The 16,218-nt window shown below is 46.8% G+C and overlaps 1 protein-coding gene across 2 annotated transcripts in view; it reads right to left on the reverse strand.

Moving 5' to 3' along the window:
* The window catches only part of SLC22A4 (solute carrier family 22 member 4), a 62,955-nt gene that overhangs the window by 31,006 nt on the left and 15,731 nt on the right, over nt 1–16,218 (reverse strand). The window contains exons 2-5 of one of the 2 annotated variants that reach the window (XM_046668309.1): nt 15,469–15,511; nt 14,003–14,157; nt 6,115–6,286; nt 2,212–2,338 (exon numbers count right to left, since the gene is read on the reverse strand). In XM_046668309.1, coding sequence (XP_046524265.1) covers nt 2,212–2,338; nt 6,115–6,286; nt 14,003–14,157; nt 15,469–15,511 — 497 coding nt within the window. Of the gene's footprint in view, nt 1–2,211; nt 2,339–6,114; nt 6,287–14,002; nt 14,158–15,468; nt 15,573–16,218 lie in introns of both variants that reach the window. The other variant, XM_046668308.1, reaches the window with a different exon arrangement.

Here is a 16,218-nt window from a genome sequence, read left to right on the forward strand (position 1 = left end):
AGAAGTCCTCCCGGAGGGTCTGGGAGTGGTGCCATGCACAGATAGGACCTGTGGATCAGGCCCGTGCTAACACTTGGTGCTTCCACAGGGCCCTTGTGAAAATACAGATTGCCAGGTCCCACCCTGGGCTTGCTTACTCTGAATCTATCCTGGGGCCCAGTGGCCTGGGAATCTGTATTTTTAAAGTTCCTTGGATGAATGTGATAAGCAGCCAGGTTTGGAAACCCAAGGACAACATACTTGAATCCAGTGCTTTGTCCCTGGCCTGTGTGGAGCCACTAAAATGCCTTTGGACCAGGCACCATGAGCAGGTTGAAGGTGCTTCAGAAGGGAAGCCAGAGAAACCTAAGACCGCTTTCCAAAATGATACTACTCTATATTTTTTCCTGTCCACATTAATGCTACCGCCCCTAGCATGAAGTAAGAAAGCGCAGTTGTTAAGAGCATGCACTTTGGCACCAAGAGAGACCTAGTGACACTTCTGGTTGTGTCATCTTGGGCAAATTACTTAACTTCTCTGTACCTCAGTATCCTCTCCTGAAAAATGGGCCTACAGTAGTACCTATTTGCTAAGGCTAGCATGAGCATCAAATGAGCTGAACATTGTGCCTGGCATCTGGTAGGCTCCCATTATCATTCTGAGTAGGTTGCATTTGCCGACACAGGACTCTGCAGATCCTCCTAAAGAGGACCCTACCTGAGAGATGAGCAGGGGAGATGACTGGGCTCGGGAAAGCACAAGTTCCCTTTCCCTTGGTGGGCTTGTCTGGGTCAGGCTGCATGTGCCTCATGGCAAGAAGAAACGAGGCACTGTCAGAAGCATGTGTTTTGACACTGAACTTTATTCTCATTTGTCTATAACCCTATATCTCTGATATGTTTTATGATTGCTTTCATCCATGAAGGTCTAATCTCTACTGTAAGGCTGTAAATTCCTTAAAGCAAGGAATCAGATCACGTACGCAATAAATATCAATAAACATCCAGCACGACTCCGAAATGCAGAAGTGTTAGACACTCTCAATATCGTTTTTGCATTCAGTTAAACTGACTATGGCTGTAAATGGAATTCTTGATCTGAAGAGCAAAGGATTAAGAGATGTTTCTCCTGGAAGCCATCTGAGAGTTTGGCTTCACAGTCACTGTAATTAATCCTCCCACCATCGCCAGGGTTTCTGCTTCTGTCAAAGGTCCCAAAGGTCAGGGATGGGGGAAGGCCTCGGAGTGGAGCACTCGCCTACCCACCACCCTCCACACAGCCCTGCTTTCTAGGGTAGCCAGTCGTGCAGACTTGAGCGTGGGGCATGCATACTGTCACTGTAGCCAAACTAGTCTTCCTGGGGTGTCCTGAGCAGTCCCCTACCCTTCTCCTAGCCAGGAATGCCCTACCCCAGCCTCTCCATTTATGTAATTGTCCTCCCTGGTTTGAACCTTCCTCTTCAGCCCTGAGTCACTCTGCTCTCTTTCTCTGCGGGCACACAGTGTCCACTCCTCGGGTACTTAGCCTTTCCTCTCTCACGTCATCATTTATTTTTCATCTAATCTTCTTGACACTATTAGTCACATTCTATGCTCCTTAAGCATAGGAACTGTGTCTAATTTTTCTTGTTTACTTCAGGAGCCAGCAAAGGGCATGGCCAAGAACATTGCAAGTTCTCATGACTGTCAGGAGTGTGGCTGCTCACAGAGAACAGCAGCTTTTTCTTGTGGCTTCCTGCCTTCAGGGATGAATCATCCAGCCTGTGCTCTCAGGTGTTAAGGTTCTAGATACAACATAGCAAGACTAAAGATATGCACAGCTTCCTCAGAAGGCTTTGGAAAGATTCGGGATACAGTGGGGGAACTCATTTGAATACCCTCAAACACATTTTTCCACTTAATCTGGTCATTCAAAAATCACCGGTAGGTAGCTGCATCAATGATATGGAGCAATACTGATAAAAAGTTGTAGATGAACTTGCAAAAGGGAAGGGAAGTAATAATTAATAAACACTTGCTCTATGCTAAGCAGTTTACATATATTATTTCACTTAATTCGTACACAGCCCTTTGAGGTGGGTTTGATCTCAGAACTTAATCATCAATGTGTCTCTAAGGACTTGTATAGAGCCTGGTACATAGTGGACACTCAAAACTTACTGAACTAAATTAAATTTCATGAAATCAAGACTGCATAGCTGATCTCAAGAGGAGACATCCACAGACGCTTACCTCCACAGGATCAAAAATCACCCCTGGGGTAGGTACGTTGTTCATTTTTGCAGCTTTTTGGATGATATCTTCAGCCTCTCTAAATCTTCTCTGGGATATCAGCCACCGAGGAGATTCAGGAATAAACCTAGAATTCATTTTTAATGGTTTATAATTTTTCACAATAGCGGTGTTTGATACTATTAGCTGTAAGTTACTCCCAAATAATTTTAATTCTGTAAAATTCTAGTTTGTCCTTTTAAAGACAATCAGGAGGGAGGTCTCATAAGATATCCATTAATTACAGGAACAAATAAAAACACCTTCAGGTGTTTCAAAGTTCTGATCAAATCACAAGACCGATCATCAGTTATACTTAAAGCCAGGACCAGACCAGAAGGGGTAACATTAGCTGTGGGTGTGTTTAAGCCAGGGCAGCTGGAGAAGACCATGCAAAACTTAATAGCCAGTGTGGCTCTTAAAAGAAACACAGGCTAGTGTCTTTTCAGAGCATCCACCCCTAGGAGGATTCCTGGTGCCCCAGGTGGTGATGATCCCAAGTTTATCAGGTAAAGGATGGCCAGGGCATCTGTGCTCCTTGAGCTTTTCCTGTAGTCAGAGGAGAAGGTGAGTGCACAGACACCCTCCTGGGCTGTCCCTGTTGGTTTCAACAGACTCTCAGGTCAGTGAGTATTCAAATCAGTTTTTGGGTGACAGCCAACACTGTCTTTTTTTCTTTTTAATGTCTAGAAACTTAATTTTTTATTACGTAACCTATTCACATTTTTACCTGATGCTCAAACACAGTTGACTTCTATTCTTTCCTAATTTTCCTATTTTTCTACTTATTTACCATATTTATTTTTATCATATGAATATTTATTTATATCTTCTATTCTTTCCTAATTTTTATTTCTCAGAATTTCTTAGCCCTTCTTCTGCCAGCTCTTGTTTTCCTTACTTATTTGTCATACTTCATTATCCTTGAAAATAAATGACATGTACCAGATACAGAGCCCTCTTATAATTAATGGGCTCCTCCAAAGCCTCAGCAGGAATGATCTCAGAACAAAACACATTGTATCAAATGGCCAACCCCCAGCTCACTTCCCCAGCCTACCAGCACAGGGTTTGAAAAATGAACCCCATTTGCATTTTTCGGAATATGCCCTTAGTTGGTCCCTGTAGCAACTGTGATGACCTTAGGTCACTGAGCTTCAGTAATTAGAGCTGTGCTGTACACCAGAGCTCTCTGCAGTGTTCTGTAACTGTGCTGTTCAATACAGTAGCTACCAACCACATGTGCCTCCTATGCTTGGTGTGACTAATGTGACTGAGGAAATGAATTTTTAATTTTATTTACTATTAATTAATTTTAATTTAAACAGCTGCATGTGGCCAGTGGCTACTGTATTAGTGCAGATTAGAGGCCTTACCACACAGCTACTGTATACTTCATGGGCACTTCTACTTCTGAGCAGCATCTTTCCCCAACCCGGTTGTTCTTAGAAACAGGCTCTGAGGGCTACTATTGGGCTCAGGTTCCTCGGCTAGAAACCGCAAAGCTTTCCCCATGTTGCATCCATGGGCTCCTTCCCCACCCGCTACACATATCTTCCATTCGTACCTGTGGTCACTTCCTGCCAAGCCTTTTAAAGAGAACTTAGGACGTAAGAAATCCCCAAATCACCAGCAGCGGCTCTCTGTAGGTTCCCCTCCCATTTCCAGCCCACTGTCCTCAGGGTTGCTGCAGTCTCTACTTTTGTACTGCCATGGTATTCTTGTGCGTGAAGTAGCAAGCTTAGCTGATCATTTCAAAAGTTAGTGGAGTGCCAAATGAGAGTGTACACGAGAGCCTCTCTGTAGATTTCATTCAGACTGAACAGGGCATGTTGCTGGGAGCCTGCATCACACACCGAGCAGGCAGCAGGGAGCGCAGCCGCCTGAAGCATCGCCCACATCATCCCAGCCCACCTGGACTGACGAGCATTGCTTCAGGAAGTTCCGCCCTCAAGGATAAGATGTTCAGAAGAAAGCTATTTTGTTTTTATAGGAAAACGATAAGACTGTTGTTGTTAGCCTTTTAGGACAAGCAGGTGTGCCCATAGCCAGGAGCACTCTTGGATCAGCCCATGGGCAACAGAAGAAAGAACTCTCCTTAGGGCAAGAGTGAGGCACCTCCTCGTGGGACAGGCCTTCTCTGCTGGAGACTAAAGGGGCTGACCTACCGGAACTGCTCCTTGTTGTGATATTTGGTCCTGAGGAAAGATCTAAGCCCCACAAATTAAAATCCCTACTAATCTCTTATGGTCAATCAGGGCCCTTCTATTTTTATTCTCTCTCTCTCTCTCTCTGATAGAATTATATAGTAATAAGTTGATTATAACATATTTTAAAAGTGCTGGTCTCTTACGCCAAAATGTCTAGAGCCAGGGAACATAGATTATTAAAATAATTCATCTGAAGAGGCAGAGAATAACCTTTGAATAATCTTGTCTTGTGTCTTGAGAGGACCTCTGGTCACCAACATCTTTTATAATAAATTCAGTTATCAGGGGATTGTGGAGAGAGGGACAGAGGGTGTGATGGTGGTGATATGATGATGATGATGATGGTGATGATAATGACTCTCATTCCAGAAACTTACCCTGCTCTTGTAAATCTGCAGTGCTTTCCTTAGAGGCAGGGCTGTGTAGATAATGGCCTGCCCTAATTTACTATAAGCTTTCCTGACCCTCAGACTGGATTCCAGAGGAAACCTCCAAGACAGAATAGTATCTAACATTAAACAGACTGTCTCTCAAATTCCAAGGAAGTGAGAAAAAAAAGTCCTCTCTCTCCTCATACATAGCCATGCTCAGAATTTACACTGGTAAACCATAGCAGTCTCAGTGGTCACAAAAAGACAGTAGCTTGGAGTGTCCAATTTGAGTCATCTGGTCCAACAAGGCCAAGATGTGCTACTTGTCAGGCTTTCTGGCAAGATAAAGGACCATCTAGGCAACTTCCTAGGTAGTGTCCAAAGGACAGGGTAGCCATGAGGGCTAGTCTGAACTGTGAGTTCCAAAAGATCATCAAAGGAATTTCTGTTATCTATAAGTAGGTAGAGATCTGCAGTTTAGTAAAACCAGTCACTGCTAGGAGATTTGATTTTGATATCATGAAACCAAACCAAGAAGAATTAAGGAGAGAGAGAGTGCCAGACCCACCAACGGAAGAAATCTCCCTTCCGCTTGCTTAAATATGAAAAAACCAAAGACATGGGGAATACCAAATAGAGGGCATGGCTGGGACTTAATTCCATCATTCTTAATCTGTTCTCTCACTTGAAATCTCTCACATAATCATGTTGGGTGAAACTGGGGTGAGTATCTTTGTTCCCTTTCTGATGTATCAAAATTGGGTTGGAGGGTTGTGGGAGGAGAGCAGAGAACATATCTCTAACGACTCATTAAACAGAATTAATTCTCTCACCCTTCCAGACAAAGCAGACAAACAGGCACACCTTAGATGCTAATTATGTGATAGGGAAGCTGAGGAAATTATATTAGTTGAATCCATAAGGAGAAAGAGATTTCCCAGAGAGAGAAAAGTGTCAAAAGAGCAGGGGGATAGAGTTAAAAACAACAAATCCCAACAGTATCATCTCTGCAAACAATTATTACTACCAACAACAGACAAGAATGGGGAAAGCCTAGGTAGGGGCTGGATTTCCTGAGAACGGTGCTTTGTGGGACAGTGGAGCGTCAGACCCCAGCACACAGACCCACCCACAATGAGGCAAACACTCTCTGGGCTTCTAGGCCCCAGCCTCAGCCAGCTCCAGTGAGATCATGCAAGCCCACACTCGGGTCAGCGCCAGGCTCTCGGCTCCAGGCATGCAGGCCCCCAGCAGGGGGCTGTCTGGGACCCAGCCACACTCACCACCACAGCGGGAAGCACAGCACCCCCGGCACCGTCAGCGCCAGCAGCAGCATCCGCCAGTCTCTGATGAAGTAAGCAAACAGTGGCAGCAGCATGTAGCCGACTGCAAAAAATGTGCACACTCCTAACGTAGAGAATATAATACGAACTGACTTGCCAAGAATTTCTGTTCCTGTTCAAAACAAGGGAGGAGTGTTAGCATTTTAACTCACTTTAATATTTACTGTTTACATCATTACCCGGCAGTGAGATTTCAAACCATAACCACTCGGAAAAGGGAAAAGCTGTTTGTCTCCTGGCCCAGAGCAGGAGTGGTGAGGATGGAAGAAGGTGGGAAGTGACCCAGGACTTATCACCCAAAGCTTATGGAAGGATGAGTTTTCATGAGATTTTAAAGGAGTCATAGATTTATATTTTCAAAGCTTATTTCACGTCATAGAAATATGCCCAGTCCCAAGAGAACGCCACCTTTCCAAAATAAGGGCCCCAGAGTGAGGAGCAGAGAGGGTGTTCCAGGAGGCAATGGGGGCTCTTCTCAGGGGCTGTGTGAGATCATGGTGCACTTGGCTTTTCCCACAATCCTCCACTATAAATAAACAGACATTGGCCTCTTGGGAAACAGTGGAGAGTTCACAGTTACTGAGTGGTGTTAGGACACCCTTAGCCACCCTTGGGCCCTGAGAAATGATAAATTAGATCTAACTGGTCTGGTGGTACACAGACCAGACTCCCCAGCACCCAGGGCTGAATTCCCCTGCAGCCACATTGTGCCCAGAGATCAGTCCAAGGCAGACATAGTCCATTCAGACCAAGGAAAGAAAAGAAGGAGCTGGTCTGCTGGTCTGGTAGGTGGCAGCCCTGGAGCTGGCACACACCCAAGGAACTCCAAGGAGCTTTCCCAGAACACCACAAAGGCCCAAGACTGCATAATGTTGGGCCCTGTTTTGGGAAGGACACACAGGTGGCTATAGGCTCCTGCTCTGTTCAGCACCACAGTGGATCACTCAGCACCAGTACTTCCAAGGACGTTGCCTGCCCCTTGGAGCTCTTGGTTTGAGGTGGGGGAGTCCAAGAACAAGTTCATTCTGTTGTCACGGAGCTCCAGGCCCTTTCCAGAGTCCACTCTTGGTCCTCTGCCCCAGGGGCAGGGATCTGGCCAATGGCAACGGCTCTGCCTTTTGTTTGAGATCTGTCTACCACTACAGAGAAGTAGCCCAGAAAACATAAAACAGACCATGCAAAGGTTGTTCAGACTTGGCTTTCAAGGAGATTTTCTCAATCATGTTTTATGAGTCCTGAGCACAGGCTAAGGAATTAAGGGCTAATTCAAAAGAAAGTAAAATTACTACTTTGGCTGGTTTCCCATTCTTAGCACCTACCTGTTCCTATCCCCACCCACTTCTTCCTCGCTCAGCATAACTGAGAGATGTACCTCAGTGGTTCCCTCTTGAACAGTCATTTGTAAAAGCCAGACTGGTAGAAACGACCAGTACTGTGTGCCTCTCACATCCCAGCCTTCAGACGACAGCCCAAACCACCAGGGCATTTCTCAGCCTCTAAACTCATTTCCTAGGATAGGGCCTGATTTCTTTGAGGATCATAAGTGTTATTTCCAGATCTTTTCTTACCTCATTAATGACCTTCCCACCACTCCATAGGAAGACTCACCATGCCATGGTTTCTAAACACTTTGGCTGTGACTATCATGAAATGGGAATGATATGAATAGGGGGTGCTTTATTCCTAAGCAGAGATTCAGAAGTGAAGCAGCAGAGGATTTGATTGTGGAAAAGAGAAAGTGAACGGGATCAAGTAAGACTCTTGTAGAATCGTGAGGCCAAGGGAGCTCCCTCATACTTCCATGACCCTGATAAGAGAAGAGAGAGAAGTTACACCACTGGATTCTTGGATAATCTCCCTCTCTAAGCTTGGGTCTCAGACCAGAATAGAGTTGTTGTAACTTTGCAGAGTACTCATAGGGGTGAGGGGCTTCAGAACAGGCCCCCCCAGGATGTGCCACTTTGACATGTGGAATATTTTGAGCTAAAGGCAATCAAGACCCTGTGGGCTCGAGAAACTTTTTCCTCTCCTTTAAAGAATTGAATTGGGGCTTTACCCATAATCAGAGTCATTACCAGAAATAAATTTTTATGAGCTATCTGTATGGCAGGGCGAACCTCTAATTATTGAATATCTGCTTTTCTTATTGTCCTGTGAATTACCCTTCTCCCCTCTGAAGCCTCAGGCCCCTATCCCATTCCTTGGCTCAAGATGGCATATATACCTCATTTTACCTTTTTGTCTCTGAACCTCTCATGTACGTGGGGTTTGCAATTAAATTTGATTTTGTTCTATTAATCTGTGTCAATTTAATTCTTAGACCAGCCAGAAGAACCTAAAAGGATAGAGAAAAATTTCTTCCTTCCCCACAGGGGAAGCAACATGGATGTCAAGAACTTGAATAGTTCCTTGTTAGCATGACTTCCTGCTCTCTGACTTTTAGACAATCATCCTTCCTTAAACATCATCATCATCATCTTCTTCATAGCTGGCATTTTTTTTGAGTAGGCACTTTGAGCCAGGTTCTAGACTAAGTGTTTACATATATTATCTCTTTGAATCCTCACAACAATTATATAAGAACCAGTATTACTTTATTTTACACATAATCAGCTGAAACTTAAAGAACTGAAGCAAATTCCCTAAATTCACACATATGTTATAAGTGGGCCAGCCAGGATTTAAGCCTAATCTCTTTGATCTGTGGATCTGTCCAGAAAAAAGTCACCTTGAGGCAAAGCCTTGGCGCTATCAAGCAGTCCTTCAACTGAGATCCTAGTGGAGACATGCATCGGAGATGGGTGAGGCCACATCTCCCTTTCAGATGTTAGGATTTATATTTTCCCTGCCTGGGCTGGTCTTTGAACCAGCCCCCTCTGAGGAACATTAGGACAGAAGTCCTGATTCCTGTAGACTTTTCATGGCCTGCAGCTGCCACAAACTTTCCATGTGCTCAGCTGGCAGTGAGACAGTGACAGTGGTGACTTCTGGCTGTGATGACTGGGGATCCCTGTTCCGGCCTCCTCTACCCACTAGGTTTTTGCTCCTAGGGCAAAGCTCAGTTGGTCTTGGTCTGGTTGGGCCTCTGAGCGTCTCTTGGGAGTGAAACTCTGACATTTAAGCCAAAGGGGCATGTCCTAGCCAGGCGTGTGTTCCCACTACCTGTCACTACCACCTGAATCTGAGCATGCTCTCCAAGAGGGAGTGAGGCAGAGAGAGCTAGGCTCACTTCCACATTGATCAGGGCCCTTCTGTGGTAGTGAGCCCCAGGAACCACTGGATCTATTCCATAATGGAGGCAGGACACGCCCCTCCATGAATGACCAACAGAGGACTGCAGCAGACCCCTGCTCAAGAAACAAAACTGTGGTCCAGTTGTCAGGATACAGGGTAGGACCCATGGGCCCCTGGGCTGTGAGTGTCCTCCATCAGGCACCTGCAGAGAGTCTGGGCTCTTTGATGCTAATTTGCTATTAGAGTGACTTTGATAAGTCCTACTTGATGGAGTTATTATGATGAGGACGGAGATATTGTACATAAAGTGCCTAGTAGAGTGTCTGGCATGTGGTAGGTGCTCAGGAATAATTAATTCCTTTATCCTGGTCACACAGTTGAAATGTGCTGGATGTTGGGGGAATGATGGAAAGTATGGTGCCTTTGACCAAGAAACCCAATGGAAGACAGCAGAACCTCTCTTTGCTCCCTGGAAAATACTCAGGATTCTCTTGAAATTAACAGATATTCCCTCCCTCAGGGCTTCCTCTCTCCCCTCAATAAACCTTCACAGATGGTTCTAGCCAAAAGTAATCTTTCCTATCTCTGCAGGTACCCAGAAAAGTTATCTGCCCCCTCCCCCCTCCCACCCCACCCATAACCCATGACCCCAGTAACAACTGCCTTGGCTGGCTCTGCCAACCAGATGTGAGCTCCCTGAGAACAGACAGGAGCGAGTCCTCCCTGGGTCCCCCCAGTTCTTCCCTCACAGTGCAGTGCAGACAAGTGGTGCCAGCAAATTTCTGCATCTTTTTAATGTATTTATACCCCATCTCATCCCTTGAAGGTTTTGAGGTAGCTAATAATTTGAATACAATAAAATAATAGTAGCATTAAAGTAAAATATAAAGAAAAGTAAAAAGTTAGGCCTTGGGGAAAAGAATGAAAATATGCAGCTGATCACTTTGGAAAACAGTCTGGCAGTTCCTCAAACAGTTAGAGGTAGAATTACCACATGACTCAGCAGTTCCACTCCTAGGTACATACCCAAGGGAACTGAAAACTATATCCATAAAAAACTTGTACTCAATGTTCATAGCAGCATTATTCCTTGTGGTCATAAAGTGGAAACAAGCCAGATGTCAGTCAAGTGATGAACGGATGAACAAGATGTGGTACATCCATACAAGGGAATACTGATTCATGCTACAACGTGGATCAACCTCGACAACAGTAAGTGAAGGAAGTCAGTCGTAAAGGCCACATGTTGTATGATTCCATTTATTTGAAATGTTCAGAATAAACTAATCCCCACAGACAAAGTAGGTTAGTGGTTGCCAGGGGCTGGGGAAAGGGGAATGGGGAGAGACTGCTCATGAGTACAGGGTTTCCTTGGGGAGTGATGAATATGCTCTGGAGTTAGATAGAGTTGACGGTTGTACAACTTTGTGACTATACTCATAACCACTAAATTATACATTTTCGAAGAGTGAATATTATGGTATGCAAATTATATCCCAATTTAAAAATACGTGGTTGATAAAGGCTACATAATTGATATGCTTAATTTCAATTTTGCCTGTGCTTTCTGGCAGCCAGAGTTATAAAGGAAGATGCCATCTATTACTTACCAAAAGGAAGAACACATCTAGACATCAGAGAAAGCAGAGCTTTAAATAGCCCAACATGTTGAAACAAATATTGCATAGGAGGTTGATGTTAGGAGTACTGGGAAAATACTGAATTAATGGATCAGTCAAGACAGGAGGCAGTTAACTGTGCAAAATAAATTCAAGCAGCTCATTAAGAGGGATAAAGGAGGATGCTGCTGGCATTTTATCCAGAAGGCTGTAAACAGGCTGAAGCCGTTATTTCTGGGAAACAGTAGGGAGGAGCTGGCGTGTGGGGAGGGTCAGTGTCCTTCGTCTTGAGTGGTCCTTTCCTCATAAACCAGCATCATCTGGCAGCACCCTCATTTCCAGGTGTATCCACTTGATGTTCCTTTGGGTAGCACTGTTCCTTCCTTCCCTTTTCTTGTCTCCTACGACTTTGACAGGCTTTATAATTTTTAAAAACCAGAATAAGAAGAGGATCCATTTCTGGACTGCTTTGAGAGTGGGAGTAATTCAACTTCCCAAATTAATGTGAAGACTCTTAAAACTGGAGATTATCATTGCAGAGTCTTGCCAACCCTTCTCTAGAGCCAGAGGGCAAAAGTGAAGCCCCAGATAGAATTTCTCAGCCCAAATCCCAAGCTTAGGTTTCCTCTTGTCAAATAAACCTGAAATTTGACTGTTTTAGCCCTGAAACAGCAGAGAGCGCTGCTGTGCTGTGGGGGAGGCCAGCTGCCACCACTCCCTTGCAACTGTATCCCTCCCACCCCCACCCTAGGCGCCAAGGTGGGAGTCTGGCTGCTCAAGGGGCAGGTTGGTTTTCAATGATACTCTTAAACATTCAGATCTGAGAACCCAACACAAACAGTCTTATATCTGGAAACAAAAGTCAGCAATTTCCTGTGGAGCACAGTGGAGTAAACTACAGCCAGGGAGGCTCCCAGAGCACCTTACAACAGCCCTGGACCTAGGCTGATGGGAGCCCACTGCACCCAGCATACTGCCCACTGATGGCTGGCTCGATACATCTAGGCTTTGACTGATCCTACAGGATCTTACTTTCCCTGTAGCCCTCTCACTCTTCTCAGCATGGAAAGTAAGAAGGGGAGTAGGTTATAGTGTCAGGGCCAACTGGGAAGGCCTTTGCTACAGGAGGCCTGGGGTGGGCTCTCCAGGCCTCACACACTCACACAGAGGAGGCTCCATTGCCATGAAAAGGCAGGCCTCAATGCCGGTCATTTAGTGGAAGCTGGGAATTCCGTGTCTGGCACAAACCCCACCTGGCTCCCAATCCCAGTGACAGGGCTTCTTTGGCTTCATCACAACTTCTTGCCCTTCCATTTCAGAGGGCCCTTTAGGTCTTCCTAAAGGGGTCTGCTAGCCTTGGGTAGAGTCCTCTGTTTTGGGGAGGCCTGTTTAGTCTCTAGTATGTGTCTGGCCCAAGCAAAGCCACACATTGGGCTTTTCAGGTATAGGGAGGGTCATCACAAGGAAGATGGATTCTGGGAGATTTAGAATATGAGAACAATAGGCTTTGCTACCCCCAAGAGCCTTGTGTCCTTGGGGCCATTGTGCATCAGGAGGTTGCAATTTCTGTCCTAAGTTCCTCCAGTCTCCAGTTTCCAGCACCACTAGCCTGAAGCTCTCTGCGTCCTCTATACAAATGACCTTCTTTAAGACAATTTTGCTTCCCTCCTTCCCCCTACAGGGAGGAGAGAGGCCACCCTCCTGCTGGGAACTGCTGAAGAGGGTGCTGCCTCCCAGGACCATCAGGACCATGTGGCTTCAGCACGCTCTCCCCTCCTCCTCTCTGCAGACACTGAGGCTGGGCCTGGGGCAAGGGCTCTTCACAAATGATTAAAGGAGTGGAATTTGAACAATTCCATCTTGGCAACCTGACAGAGGGTGTACACATCCTCAACTAAGAGAACACAGCATCTCCAAAGCCAAGGAGTCACCCAGACTCTTAAAAGTGATCAGAATTATCTTACCAGATTCAGACTTTTGAGATGAGGAGAATCATTAGACTTAACGTTAAAGGGGCACTATTAATAATTACACTGTGACAATAGGGATAACTGGGACAGTGCTGAGCCAACAGGGATATATTATCACACTAGAGAGTATGGACATCCGTGTGTATTGTCCCAGAGGTTCCCCTCATCTCCACTTCTCTCACCTGCTCAGAGAGCAAGGGGGCTCAGAGAGCGTGTTGGGGACTCTCACTTCTGCAGAAGACCCTGATCAACCTGCCTGCAGCTCACCTCACTTCTTCCCAGGAAAAGGTGGTGAGGGCCCTGAGGCCTCATGACCTTTAGCTTGTGAGTCCCCCTCATGCAGTCTGATCTTCCGGAAGCAAGGCTGCTGCTAGGAGACAGGACTGCTATCAGTGCAGTGAGGCTCGTCCTGCACACAGCTGATATGCTCTGGGGTTGGACTCTGACTCAGGATGAGACCAGATCTGCCCAACGGACTGCCACTGAACTCCTGTCTGGCACGTGCCTCCTCCACCTGTGTACTGGCCACACCAACTATCCTAAGTCCCTCCATGGGTCATGCACAGCTGCCAGGAATACCCTTTTGCCCTGGCCCAGGCAGAAATCTCAAGCTTTCACAGTGCAAATCAAAGGCATCTCTAGGCCATCCCTCCCCACAAGACCCCTTCTCTGTGCCTTTCCCAAGCCCTGTGTTCCTGAAACGTGTCTCAATAACCGTGTGGCTGGTGTCCACCAGCTCCAGCTCTTATTCACCACCACACTTCAGGGCCCAGCACAGAGTGAGTGCCTGCCTTGCCCACAACCAGATTAAAGAACCTATGGCTACAGCCCTCTCCCCAACACACATATATCTGAGGCTGATCATGTTTTGGAAACAGAGCCTGTAGGTTGTGGTGCTTCCTTCTGTGCTGAGAGCACTCCCTGTGCCCTCTTCAGTGGCCCCCCCTTCCTGGGTCTCTCAGAGGGTTGGAAAGAGAAGCCCTGTGAGTCACAAGCCATTCCTACCTAGTATGAAGGCCACCACATAGTTGGAGATCTGGCCCATGCCGACGATGACAAATAACACGGTGAACATCTCCCAGTTGACGGAGAAAATCTGCAGGAAGCTGAAGCCAGTCTGCACAGCCATGGTTGCAAAAAGGGTGTTCTTCCTTCCAAACCTGTAGAGTGCAGCACAGCACAAAACATGGCCTGTGCAAGTCGCAGCAGTGCTGTCACCCAGGGCATGTGGCAAGTCCTGAGTCAGGTATCACTGCAGATTTTTGTTTTTTCAGGGCCATGACAGACTTTTTACCCTGTCACATCCTCCCAAGTTCCTCTTTGGTGAGGCCTCAGGTATGCATCTGTCCTGCAGGTACCTTTCAAGATTCTAAGCCTCCTTTGGAGGTACTGTATCTCAAAAGCGCAGAGCAGTTCATGCACATGGAAATTCCACATGGAAATCTGCTCTTTCGAACAAGCCACAATTAGAAGCTGCCACCACATTTCTGGAAGGCAGGTACAGTACAGATTGAAGATACATCTAATATCAGCAACATGGGAATTCTGTAAATCTAGAAGCAAGAATCCCTCTATGGCAGTGGTCTTCAACCTTGGCTGCACTTGGAATCACCAGGAGAGCTTCAGAAAGTACTGGTGCCAGTACCCCACCTCCCGAGATTCTTAATGCATAGGATGCAGTTTGGGTATTGGGATTTAAAAAAATTTCCCAGGTGAGTCTAATATGCAACCAAAATTGTGAACCACTGCTCTGTGGGAAGTGTAGCTTCTAGCAATGTCCGTTAGTGACACTGTAGTTGGCATAAGTGTTAATTTCACATTCTGATAGTGCCCAAAGGGTACAGTGGAGCACAGGTGTAAGCAGAATGGTCTCCTGTCCGATTTTCCAAACTCAGGTCTCAGGCTGTTGGGTTTGGGGTCCCACTGGGCTTTGTAACTGGGGAAGGACAGCCACGCCTCTGGGAAGCCTTCCCCAACATTGCCATTTAGCACTCCTACCTTCCTGCTCTGGTCCCCACAGAACATTCAGAGGTCAGTGGGGGCACTTCTTCCAGAGCTGTGATGCTGTCTCCTTCAGACTGTGACCTCTAGGAGGCCCAGAACGAGCCTGGGTCAGCTCTGTGGCCCCAGTGCCTGGCCAGGGGCCTGACCCAAAGCAGAGGTGGGTGCACCGTTAGCAACTCAGTTCTCACTGTCTGGCCCTGACTCTGGCTGATGGCTGTTTGTGGACCAAGATAGTGGTCAGTTAGGGAGGCAGTGATAAGGCAGTAGTGTCTTTTTTTGAGTTTTGGTGAAACAGGGACTCTACTTTCCAGTGGGTCCTGGCAAGGGACTGAGGGCAGGAAGAAGAGGAAACTCCCTGAGGGCCTCCTTTTCTCTTGGTGGAAATACTCTGAGTTCAGTCAACCCAAGACAGACAATGAATTGACAAGGAGCCCTATCCCACCTTTCCTCCCTCCTAGCGTCCTTACCTGTCTGATAGCTGCCCACACACGAATGAGCCGAGGAGCACGCCTACGAAGAACAGGGAGGTGGTGAGGGGCGTCTTCCAGTCATCCTCACACACCAGACTCCACTGCCAGGGAAGACAACATGAGGTGTGAGCCCAACCCTCCAGCAGGCCCAGCTCCAGCCCAGCTTGAAGAGAATGTCAGCATGGCAGCCAGGCAGGCTTTCCTACTCTGTTCCAGGCTGTCACCTTTGTGCAAAGGGCATAGACCTTACAGCTATGGGGTTGACTTCTGACTCTATCATTTACTGGGACAAGTCACTGGTCTCCCTGAGACTCACCTTCCTCTTCTGAAAGGGAGGTTGATGCCCTAGACTCTGCTCATATCACACAGCAAGAAGCTGGCAAAGTGGCATGAAGCAAAGGTTGCATTTCTGCTTCAGAAGGCATCCCAGCATGGAGGGAAGGTGTTTGAAAGGTGTTTGCCCTGAGGGGCAGGGCAAGGGGCATGGTCACTTGGTCCAGGCATAAGTTTCTTCTACCTTGTTGAAAAGTGCAAGTGGTCCCATGGGGTCTGTGATTATATTTTCTGAGCAAGCTCCTCCGAAGAACCCTGTGCTCCTTGGTCCACTCACACTATAGGCCAAGCTTGGGGCCTGATCCAGGGCCCCACTGTATGGGTGGGGGAGTGGGGGGTGGAGGCTAGCCACCCCTCTCTGGTGCTCCTTATCTCCCCTGTACACTCCTCCACCCTCCTTCCCACCCAGCCTTC

The sequence above is a fragment of the Equus quagga genome, chromosome 7 (genome assembly GCF_021613505.1).
Source record: "Equus quagga isolate Etosha38 chromosome 7, UCLA_HA_Equagga_1.0, whole genome shotgun sequence".
Taxonomy (NCBI): Eukaryota; Metazoa; Chordata; class Mammalia; order Perissodactyla; family Equidae; genus Equus; species Equus quagga.